Source organism: Octopus bimaculoides, chromosome Z (assembly GCF_046866305.1).
Source record: "Octopus bimaculoides isolate indiv1 chromosome Z, ASM4686630v1, whole genome shotgun sequence".
NCBI classification, from domain to species: domain Eukaryota; kingdom Metazoa; phylum Mollusca; class Cephalopoda; order Octopoda; family Octopodidae; genus Octopus; species Octopus bimaculoides.
Genome location: NC_142944.1, coordinates 2,468,074 through 2,480,295, shown reverse-complemented (window position 1 = coordinate 2,480,295; position 12,222 = coordinate 2,468,074). Strand labels below are relative to the sequence as shown.

At 37.7% G+C, this 12,222-nt stretch overlaps 1 protein-coding gene across 2 annotated transcripts in view; it reads left to right on the top strand.

Moving 5' to 3' along the window:
• The window catches only part of LOC106871184 (codanin-1), a 65,741-nt gene that overhangs the window by 40,753 nt on the left and 12,766 nt on the right, over positions 1 to 12,222 (top strand). For both annotated transcript variants that reach the window (XM_089365409.1, XM_089365408.1), the window contains 5 exons: positions 3,973 to 4,050; positions 4,136 to 4,190; positions 5,225 to 5,349; positions 7,190 to 7,381; positions 8,831 to 8,913. In XM_089365409.1, the coding sequence (XP_089221535.1) occupies positions 3,973 to 4,050; positions 4,136 to 4,190; positions 5,225 to 5,349; positions 7,190 to 7,381; positions 8,831 to 8,913 (533 nt within the window). The remainder of the gene's footprint in view (positions 1 to 3,972; positions 4,051 to 4,135; positions 4,191 to 5,224; positions 5,350 to 7,189; positions 7,382 to 8,830; positions 8,914 to 12,222) is intronic.

Below are 12,222 nucleotides of genomic sequence, written 5' to 3'. Positions count from 1 at the left end.
CCCAGGCATAGGAATACCTGTGTGGTTAACAAGTTTCACTCACCAATCATGTTGCTTTAGGTCTGGTTCCACTGTGTAGCATATTGGGCAAGTATCTTTGCCAGCCAAGGTTTTGTGAGTACATGTAGTTGAGAGGAACTGAAAGATGTGTGTCTGTCTGTCTGTCTGTCTGTCCTTGTCTCAACATTGTGCAGTAGTTGTGGTGGGCAGGTCTTTTACACTCCATTTTTTTCATTTTTGACATAGTTGTACTGCTGGATGCTCTTACTAGGAATTACTGCCATCCTGCAGGGGTCGGGGAAGACAATGTTCATAGTATTTTTAGGTGCTGGCCATGAGAGTGTCTCCATGATGTGGACAGTTGGTGTGCAGTGGTAGTTAATAGCGATTTATCTCATACGGTTTAACTTACCATCAATCATAAAACAATAGCAGAAAACTTGTCTTAAACTAATGATAACTGAGCAGGTATACCAACTGTCAGACTGTGTAAACTTGAAGAATACTTCATTCTTTACCCAAAGATTCAGATCAGAGGGGAAAATGGCTATGGGAACCATCAACACTAACCTGACAAAACTGTTGAATATGGCTATACTTATATAAGAAGGGAGCAAGTTACGATAGCCTGAGGTTCATTGCCTCAGATTACTACTCATGTGATTTGTTTGTTATGTGTGTGTGTGTTATATCATACATGTGTGACAGAGTGCTAGTGTATTGAGAGAAAAGTTAGGCATAAGAGGAATTAGATGCATTGTGCAAGAGAGAAACTCGGGAAGACATGGGACAAGGTATTAAGGGCCAATCTCAAGACACTGACCCTTACAAAGGAAATGATAAAGGATTGAGATATATTGCACATTGCTTTACTCAAAAAGACCTACCCACCACAACAGAGTTGATACCTTAAAACAATCTTGGTAATGCCTGTCCATGAGGGGCTCTGCCCCATCAAACTTCTCCCTGTACCCATATTTGATCCCCTAACATCCAAACAGCACGGGTGCTGGTGACATGTAAAAAACATGGATGATGGTGCCATGTAAAAAGCACCGACTACACACTTTGTAAAGTGTGTAAAGGCATTCAGCCATAGAAACAAAGCCTAAACGGACTCTGGAACCTGCCATGGCTCCTGGCCTTGCTAGCTCCTGTAAAACAATCCAGCCCATGCCAGCATGGAAAATGGACATCAAATGATGATGATGATATATATGTATATATTTTCTCTTCACCAAATTTCACTTACGTGGCATTGGTCTACTTGATGCTACGTTGCAATAGGATCACAACCAGGAGCGTGTGGCTGCAAGGAGAATCTCTTCATCACATTGCTTTGCCTCGACACAGAACATTCGAACCCTGATAAAACAAATTTGCTTCTGTGTTTTTTGTATTTTACCTCTTTTTTTGTTTTTCAATTGTGTCATGTAAGGAACTTACTCATTGTAATTAATATTTGTTGCTTAAAATATTTTGTGAATTGTATGGTAATTCTCTATGAAATATGCCATTTTCAGATTATGAAATGTTATTGCTAAACAATTAATCTTTCTTTAAGCTAGAATTGATTTTTAAAAACTGAGAGAACAAGAAATAATGAGGGTAAAAAAAAAAGAAAACAACTGTTAGAACAGGATTTTCATTCAGTATAGAATGTGATCCACTTTAAATCTCATTTTGTTGTCAATCATAGTATAGTCTATTTTCCTTTATAATTGCTTAATAAAGAGAATGAATGGGAGAAAGAGAGCCTGCCGTATGTCGACCCAACAGAGGGACCAGCTATCCGAGTTGACAGTACCAGGGTAGATAAAGCAATTAAGAGTATGAAGACAGGGAAAGCCCCCGGCCCATCAGGAATCACTGCAGAGATGCTCAAAATATCTGGCAGTGTTGGCTACAGCCTAGTCACCCGTATTACGAACCAGGTGATACACGAAGGAGTCATACCCAATGACTGGTGTAGCAGCACCATAGTAAACTGCTACAAAGGTAAAGGTGATGCTTTAGATACTAATAATTACAGAGGCATCAAGCTGTTAGATCAGGTTATGAAAGTTACAGAGAGGGTCATAGCCCAACTAATTAGGGAACGAATCAATTTAGATGAGATGCAGTTTGGGTTCGTGCCAGGTAAAAGCACCACTGATGCCATATTTCTAGTGAGACAGCTGCAGGAGAAATATCTAGCCAAGGATAAACCTCTGTACCTGGCCTTCGTTGACATGGAGAAAGCCTTTGACAGGGTCCCCTGATCCCTTATCTGGTGGTCAATGAGGAAACTTGGGATAGAAGAATGGTTAGTGAGAGCTGTGCGAGCCATGTACAGAGATGCTGTCAGTAAGGTGAAGGTTGGAAATGGGTACAGTAATGAATTCCGGGTAGAGGTAGGGGTCCACCAAAGTTCCGTCCTCAGCCCCCTCCTATTTATCATAGTCCTCCAGGCGATCACAGAGGAATTCAAGACAGGTTGCCCCTGGGAGCTCCTCTATGCTGATGACCTTGCACTAATTGCGCAGTCACTATCAGAACTAGAGGAGAAGTTTAAGGTGTGGAAGCAAGGACTAGAATCGAAGGGCCTTAGAGTCAACCTAGCAAAAACCAAAATCCTAATAAGTAGGAAGGTAGATAAAACACAAACCCCTTCAGGTAGATGGCCCTGCTCAGTATGCAGTAAAGGAGTAGGTAGAAACTCTATAAGATGTACCCGGTGCAAGCTATGGACACATAAGAGGTGCAGCAATATCAGAGGCAGATTAACTATGAAGTTAGTTTTTGTATGTGGCAGATGTTCAGGTGCAATAAACACTGTAAACAAACAGGAAACAACTTCTATCTCATTCCAGGGAGAAAAACTAGAGGTAGTCGATAGCTTCCGCTATCTGGGTGACCAAGTTAGTAGTGGGGGTGGGTGCGCTGAAAGTGTAACTGCTAGAATAAGAATAGCTTGGGCAAAGTTTAGAGAGCTCTTACCTCTGCTGGCGACAAAGGGACTCTCACTCAGAGTAAAAGGCAGACTGTATGACGCATGTGTACGAACAGCCATGCTACATGGCAGTGAAACATGGGCTGTGACTGCTGAGGACATACGTAAGCTCGCAAGGAATGAAGCCAGTATGCTCCGCTGGATGTGTAATGTGAATGTGCATACCCGTCAGAGTGTAAGTATCTTGAGAGAAAAGCTGAACATAAGAAGCATCAGTAGTGGTGTGCAAGAGAGATGATTGCGCTGGTTTGGACATGTAGTGAGAATGAATGAGGATAGCTGCGTGAAAAAGTGCCACTCCCTAACAGTTGAGGGAACCCGTGGAAGAGGTAGGCCCAGGAAGACCTGGGCTGAGGTGGTGAGGCAAGACCTTCGAACATTGGGCCTCACCGAGGCGATGACTACTGACTGAGACCTTTGGAAATGTGCTGTGCGTGAGAAGACCCGGCAAGCCAAGTGAGATCGTTGCCAGGGCCCCTGGACTGGCTCTTGTGCGGGTGGCACATAAGATGTACCATCCTGAGTGTGACCGTTGCCAGTACCGCCTGACTGGCCTTGTAGAGTTTTCGAGCGAGATCGTTGCCAGTGCCCCTGGACTGGCTCTTGTGCGGGTGGCACATAAAAGACACCATTTCGAGCATGGCCGTTTTCGTGCGGGTGACACGTAAAAGCACCCACTACACTCTCTGAGTGGTTGGTGTTAGGAAGGGCATCCAGCTGTAGAAACTCTGCCAAATTAGATTGGAGCCTGGTGTTGCCATCCAGTTTCACCAGTCCTCAGTCAAATCGTCCAACCCATGCTGGCATGGAAAGCGGACGTTAAACGATGATGATGATGATGATGAATTGAGCAAAATTTTTAAGATCTAATTCTCTGAGAGGCAAGTTGTTTTTTCAGCTGAGATCCTTTTTTTTTTAACATCTCTTCTCTCTTGCTTCAAGTCAAAAACAAATTTATTATTTATATACATTTGTTTTAGATTCCAAATATGCCTGAAGGAATATTTTTTACATTCTGTGAAAAGTCTGAAGTGTGTGAAATTCCTGAGAAATGTTTGGTAAGATGAAATTTTGATTTTAGTCTTCATGTCTTTTAACCAAACCATGAATTGAAATTAAATGTATTTATCTCTATTTCTCTAGGACAAGATGAATGTTGTGGACCAGTCACTATTGCATACATGCTGTCCTTATTTAGGTAAGTTCTTTGGTTTTTTGGGTTTTTTTTTTCCTATGAGTGCATGTCAATTAATTTAAAGAGAGAGAGAGAAGAAAGCAAATATAGTTGTAATGATGATGAAGGATTTGGTAATTGGTATCTGAGAAAAATAGTGAATGCATGTACCGGTAATTATAGATATGGCATCCCTAAGCACTTGGTTCTCTCTGTATGAAGCTATTTTTATTCTGGCACGTGCAGCCTGTTTCTTCTTCCTCCTCCATCTTCTGCAGTTTAATCCCCCACCTTTTTCTTCATCAATTTCTTTGTTTCCTTGTAATTAAATTGTGATAAATAAAAGTATTTCACTACACACACACACACACACACACACTCATATGAATATACATACATGTGTGGATCGATGCCTATGCCGACTGGTTCCCCGTGCAGGTGGCACATAAAAAGCACCATCCAAACATGGTTACTAGAAATGATAAAATTCCCCAAATCGTTAGAAAGTTTGCAATAGGAATATGTACTGAGGCATGAGGGATACAAATCAGTCATTTTATTAAATATAAGGAATCGTTAATGAAGAATTCCATCTTTTGTATAGTATAGCCATGTTGTAAGAAGTTTGCTTCTCAACCACACCGTTTAGGGTTTAGTTCCACAGTGTGGCACCTTGGGCAAGTTTCTTCTACTATAGCTTCCGAGTGGATTTAGTTGACAGAAACAGAAAGAAGCCCATTGTACCATTGTGTGTGTGTGTGTTCCCCCACCACTGCTTGACAAACTTTGTTGGTTTGTGTACATCTCTCTAACATAGCAGATCAGCAAAAAATACTGATAGAATAAGTACCAGATTTAAAAGAATAAACACACACACACACACCAACATAGAGAATGGACCAAAAGTCACAAGTATAAAAATGTAGTTGGTGTTACAGCTGAAACCTTCAGACTGTGCCCACAGATAGCAACATGCAGTTAGACTTTGTGACTTTTGCCCTACCATTAGATGTACATTGCAAACCAATTCACATAAGTTCTTAATATTTCATTTACAGGTTCTATAAAGACTCTTTTATTAGATTTTGCAATAGGATCCAGTTCTAAAGCCAGCACTCTTAGAAAAATTACTCCCATAGCTGCTGATGATTCTGTTGAATTTTCTTCTAGGCATCAATTACAGGTAATATTTCAAAATAAAATTTATGATGTTTAAAAATTTACTATTTCTACAAAGCAGATTAATTTCTAATTGTACGTACATTTGTATTTGTGAATATGTTTGTATGTTTGTGTGTTATTGTTTAGTCCCAGGTCTTCCCTAACTAAGCAGGCCTATGATAAAAGGCATTTTGTCTATAATGACCCAGTCCTTTTCTCAGGTATTAAGTATCTACGAATTGATAATCCTTCTAACGAGGTTAATGGATTAATTTAGGGAGATTTGGCTACTATTCCTAGCAGACTGATTAACCACATAAAGGCTTCTTTGTTTGTCCTGAAATTACTGCTATCGGGAAAGTGGCAACAGAATGTTATCTCACCTCCCTCTCTAACACATGCATATACACCTATGTGTGCAGGTTTTTGTTGATGTTATGTGTCTCCTTTCTTTCAGTCGTTATTTATTCACATTGTTTTGAATTTATCATGCATTATTTCAGATCTCTGAGATATTGAATCATATGATTGTGTATTCTTACAATGTAGGGTAGGTGTGAGAGGCCAGATTTAGCTGGTTTAAACTTAAAACAGACAGAATAAATGCTAAAGGGTTAATACTGAATATTAATTCAACACCAGTCTTCACAACACTATTGTCCAGCCTCTCTGATTTAAAGCCACTGTAGCATTTTATGAAATGTTTCCATTCCTGGAGTCTTGAAAGGATTATGATATTAGAGATGTGAGAGCATAAGCTGTGACCTCTGCCAGAAGTGTAGCCAGATTACTTATTCGTATCTTTACTTCATTGGACACTAAACTCTGCTTGTGAAGACCTGTTGGGGCAAGTGAAATTGAAATCGTAATTAAACCTTATTCGATGACTGGCACCTGTGCCAGTGGAGCACTAGCAGCACTGTCCGAGCATGTTCATTGCCAGAGCAGCTGTCTGGCTTCCATGCTAGTGGTCCGTAAATAGCACCATTTGAGCATAATCGTTACCAGCGTCGCCTTCTAGCACTTGTGCTGGTGGCACGTTAGAAAATCATTCGAGCGGTGTCATTGCCGGTGCCGCTGAACTGGCTCCCGTGCCGGTGGCACGTAAAAGCACCCACTACACTCTCGGAATGGTTGGCGTTAGGAAGGGCATCCAGCTGTAGAAACTCTGGCTTGCCAGTCCTCTGTCAAATCGTCCAACCCATGCTAGCATGGAAAGCGGACGTTAAACAATGATGATGATGATGAAACAGAAGGCGTAGCAAGATTTTAGCTGATCATCTTGTTTTCAATCTTAACTTCTAGTGTACCTTTATTTCAAAGTCAAGCATCGTTGTCATCACTCAGTTTACCTGGATTTACCTATAATTAGAGTCACTTTGAGACAAAAGTTATGCAATAGAATTGATTAAGAACCCTTTCTTTAATTATGTTTCAAATATCACATTAATATGTTGATAAGTAAAAAAGTTACAGTTGTTTAATGAAACTAGTCTAAATTCATGATTATTTTAGAATTTAATTGAAACTCATGAGGGTGTATTTTGGTCAGAAATATAGTAACAAAAGGGTTAATATCAGTTCCTATATGCTATTCATATCTGTACTCGGTCTGCTTAGGAGGTTGTTGTGTCCTAGCATATGTGCTGCTTCTTTTAGTTTTCGTATTTTCCAGTGATGTTCTCCGTTTATTATTTTAACTTCATCCCACAATAATAACAAAGAAAATTTAGTACTTCTTTTTGCTTCAATCATTCATTAGCTGTATATACATAGATTTAAATCTTTATTCATTATTTCATAAGCAATATAAAGTTATTATGAATTTATTAAGATTGATCTTTTTCTTTTATCAATTTCAGCTTCAACTTGAAGATAACTTCTTTCATAATCACCCAACATCTTTAAAGAAAACTGTTGACTTTATAGCTAAAAGAATGGTCTCTAACTTCATCAAGTTATTTAGAAGTCGAAAACTGGAGAGTTTACTTCAGCAGAGCAGGAATACATTTACTGAAACTGTGGAGCAGTGCGTTGACCCTGCAAATATTCCAGTGAGACATTGTTTCAATTTTCACTCTGTACAAAATGATTCTAAAATTAACTCTTGTCACTTAGACATAATTTGTTTGTAACTAATTGTTCCTTTTCTTTCTTCTATATCGATTTCATATTTTGTTTAGACGGGTTATTACTTCTCTTAAACATCTCATACATGTTCTGAGTTCAAATTCCACTGAGGTCGACTTTGCTTTCATCTTCTCAGGGTTGTTAAAGTAAGTACCAGTTGATCACTGGGGTCAATGTAATCGACTTACCACCCCCTCACCTGAACTTACTGAAATTTAAAATCATCATTAAGTAATTAATTAAGATAGCAAGCTTGCAGAATCATTAACAGAATTATTCCATTTTAGGCAAAGTTTCAAAAGAAGAAAATTGAAGATGAATTAATAGATTTAGTTCTGTGAATTAAAATTAATAAATTAACTTGAAAATAAAATTATGGCCATTCCTGAAATAATTTGAAATACCATTGTGAAGAGTAGCATTGCAGGGTTTATATTCCAAAGAATAACAGTCTCATGTAATAAACTTTGGCTCAATTGAAAATATTAATTCATTGCTTTAGTTCTTACTGTAAGATTTGCATATATAAAAGTAAGCTACTTACAAATGTTTTACATATCTTTTTTTTATCTTTTTTCATTGTCTGTGGCTATGCTGGGGCACTGCCTTGAGAAATTTTACTCAAACAAATTGACCCCAATACTTTTTGTCTTTTTTAAGTCTGGTATTTATTCTATCAGTCTTTTTGCTGAACTGTTAAGTTACAGGGGAGGTGGGGGAACAGACACAAAGACATACACACATAGATATATACGTTTATATTTACATATATACGTCTTTCAGTTTCTGTCTACCAAATCCACTCACAAGGCTTTGGATGGTCTGAGGCTATAGTAGAAGACACTTGCCCAAGATGCCACGCAGTGGAACTGAACTCGGAACCATGTGGTTGGGAAGCAAGCTACTTACCACAGTCAAACTTTTCTTTAATATACTTATTTGCCTCTCTCTTTTTCTATTCAGCGTTGGTTTGAAATATCTGCATAATCCTTGAATTGTTGGAGTATCTTTTGTGTTAAAGTTGGATTTGTTTATGTTCTCTCTTGACCTGATACCAACATTCATTTTGAATGTTGACTGTAAAAGCTGAAGACAAAATACTTTAATGTTTTTTGTCTAGGTCTTTTATCATTACAAAATTGTTGCTCTGCCAGGAAACAGTAAACTAACAGAATTTCATCTTAAAACAAAATTATTAACACCGTTCTTCTGTATAATATTCCACAAACATTCTTGATCTTATTTTTTATTTTATTCTAAATAATAAAAAAATTATATAATTCTTTTTGTTTTCTTCTATGTTTATTCAGACTCAATTCTTTTTTGTTTTTCATTAAAAATCTAGTAATTAAAAAAATCTGTTTTTGTTTAAGGAATTTAATTATGAAGATGTTGATGATTTAAGTAAGGATTTTATGCAAGGTGTTCAAAAGTGTTTGAAAGATGAAATGAGAAGGTATGTTTCTTTTTAATAAGGTATTAATAAAAGAAAAGAAAATGTAAAAAAATCTGTAAAATCGGAAAATGTCTATTAATATTAATCTTAATCTTAACTTAACTTACCCACTTTGGTCTAACTGCAAACGTAATGAAGACAATGATCGTTGCACAGGGAGCTCCTAGCCGACCTCCTGCTGACACCAGTGACATAAAGCCATGTGGCACTCACCTGGGAACCCTAACCCTAACCCATACCTTGAAAGCTACCTGTCCAGTGATTACACCTTTCAGAAAGACATCGAGAATAGGATCAGTGCAGCTCATACTGCTTTCAGAAAACTCTCAAAATGAGTCTTCCTAAACCACGATTTTACTATCCAAACGAAAGTCACGATATATTCCAAACTGCTTCTACAGTTGTGAGATGTGGGTTTTATATCAACATGACTATGATCGTTTCCAACAGCATAAACTTCATGCAGTGATGAGGATTCAATGGAAAGCATATGCTACCAATGAAGAGGCTCTGCTCTGGGCTGGACTGCCCAGCATTGAAGCTACCATGGCATGACACTGCCTCTGCTAGTCGGGACACATCATATGTATGCTTCAAACACACTTTCCCTGTCAACTCCTCTTTGTGGAGTTGGCCTTAGGCACCAGACTACACAGAGACACCAAATTTCATTTCTAAGACCTGCTCAAGGTCACTCTGCTCTGCTGTTCCATTGACCCATATGCATGGGAGACAATCACCAAAAACTGTTCAACATGGTGGCATCAAGGGGACTGACCAGATGGAAAATAACAGACGTCAAAGACTCAAAGAACAACCTGTACTTCCTTGTTCCCGGTTAACCCTCCCCTTCGATCCATGTCCCCAGCTCTTCGATACCACCTTTGGCCTGATCAACCACCCCAGGCACCGACACCTTTCATATCCACCAGGCTGAAAAGGTTCAATCACTTCCTACAGATTAACCTCTCAGACATGAGTTATTGCCAACACGGGTGATGCTCAAAACGTTGATAGTTTAAGAACTATTCTTGTTCAAAAGTATATTGTATAGTGGCTTTACATTGTCTTCTTTTCTGTTTGGTTAGTTGTATTAATTGAAGCTATAGGATTAGCATTTATTGATTTGCATTCTTTATTCTTAAATGTAAATTAGGAAGCGAAGCTGTTTTAAGTGGAAAATACAGTGATTAACTAAAGTAGTTGTATACTGCCAACTTAATATATTGGGACTGTCACGTTAAGTTGGCAGTATACAACTACTTTATCGCATCACTACTGCTTAAGTCTCTCTGAGAGATTTAGAAATTCGTTATTTCTAACAGTGATTAACTGTTTTGCATTTAATCTGGTCATATCTGGCCCAAATATTCTGCCTGTTTTTGTGTTGAGACCGGACAGATCTGGTATCTAACACCTACCATACAATGTTATTGTAGAAATAACCAATCCCATTGCTGAAATCTTGAAGCTATGAGATAATACATGATTAAATCTAAACAATATGAATAAATAAGCATTACATTTGATGTAATAATCTGAATGTTAAAGAGTTAATGAGGAGGGCAGTGGGCTGGCAGAATCATTAGCATGCTGGGCAAAATGCTTGGCAGGATTTCGTCTGCTGTTACGTTCTGAGTTCAAATTCTGCTGAGGTCAACTTTACCTTTCATCCTTTCGGGGTCGATTAAATAAGGACCAGTTACACACTGGGGTCAATGTAATTGACTTAATCCCTTTGTCTGTCCTTGTTTGTCCCCTCTATGTTTAGCCCCTTGTAAGCAATAAAGAGATAATGAGGCATAAGACAGGAAAACACTTTAGTTTACCGAATAAAATGAAATGTGCAGTTAATGGACACAAGAAATAAACGATGTTCTTTTTTTCTTTCTTTCTGCAGCTTATATAGTATATCATAGTTGAGTTTCATTGCAACATATGAGCAAATTATTTGGGAAAGAAGAAAAAAGCCATCCATCCATGCATATTTGTTGCAGGTCCACTGAACAGCAACTCAATAGTTTATTTGAACTTTATTGATGTAGGCTGTAAAAGCCTATCTTTTGTAAAGTCAATGTTTTTGGAAAAAATTATTTTTAATTAAGAAATATTTTTTCATTAGTGTTGGCATTGTGCATGTGTATGTGTGTGTGTGTGTGTGTTATCTATTTACAGTATGGATTTCTGTTCAGATTAAAACAAGAAAGTTTGTTATCAATGTCGATTTTATTTACTGATTACTTTATATCAATCATTATGAGCAAATACAAGTCCTGTGGAGTCCTCCTTCAGTACTGAAAGGTATAAAAGACGTATTGCAAAATGTAATCATTATACTTACATTTAAATGCTTTCATTTCTGGATACTTTCTTTCTTTCAATAGAAATGTGTATGGTGACAATTCATTATAATAATTACAGTATTTCAGAAACAGAAGTATTTCTTTATTGATATAATATAATTCATAATTTTTCAGCAAACAGGAGTTTTGTGGAATTATTGTCGTCAGTCTTGAGTACGTGTGTACTGAAAGTTATAAAAGCTAGAATGTAAATTCTTAACCCTTTAGCACTCAGATTTCTCTGTCAAATGCAATGCTTGTTGATCCATGTTATTTTCAGTTAATCATGCATTATCTTGTAGCTTTGAGATTTCAATGACAGGATTGTTTATTTTTAGAATAACATTTTATAGGCTAGATGTTTGAGGCCAGATCTGTTTTTATTTTGAACATAAAACAGGTAGAGTATTTGCACCAGATATGGCTGGTTTGAATTTTAAAGGGTTAAACAGATGACTAAAATAATACCCTAAGGTGTGTCCCTCCAAAACCACAACACATCGATGAAGAGCATTGACTACAATACTTGTAGGATAGAATTAGAAGTTGTTTACCAACCTCTGCATTTACATGCAAAGTGACCTATAAGATATCAAAAGATGCCTTTCTGTAACATGTGACCTACAAACTTTTTGGATTCTCACATTGTAAATGAATTTTCTCATCCTTCATTGAGAACAACTCTACTAAGTTAGCTGCCATTTCACAACCAAGATGGTTTTGTCTGTAGCACTCATGTAAATAAACCAATACATTTGGTTCCCAATTTGCTTCCAACTCTACACAATCTTAGAAAACCTACCAAACTCCCTTTTTCAACCCACATATATACTTTGCTAATGGATACACCCAAACCTAACATGTTCTTTCCCTTGTCTTCAAACAGTATATGCATAAGCTAGTTTCTATTTTCACCACATTATTCAATTGTCTCTACACAGGAAGGTGCAAGTCCTTCATCATCAAT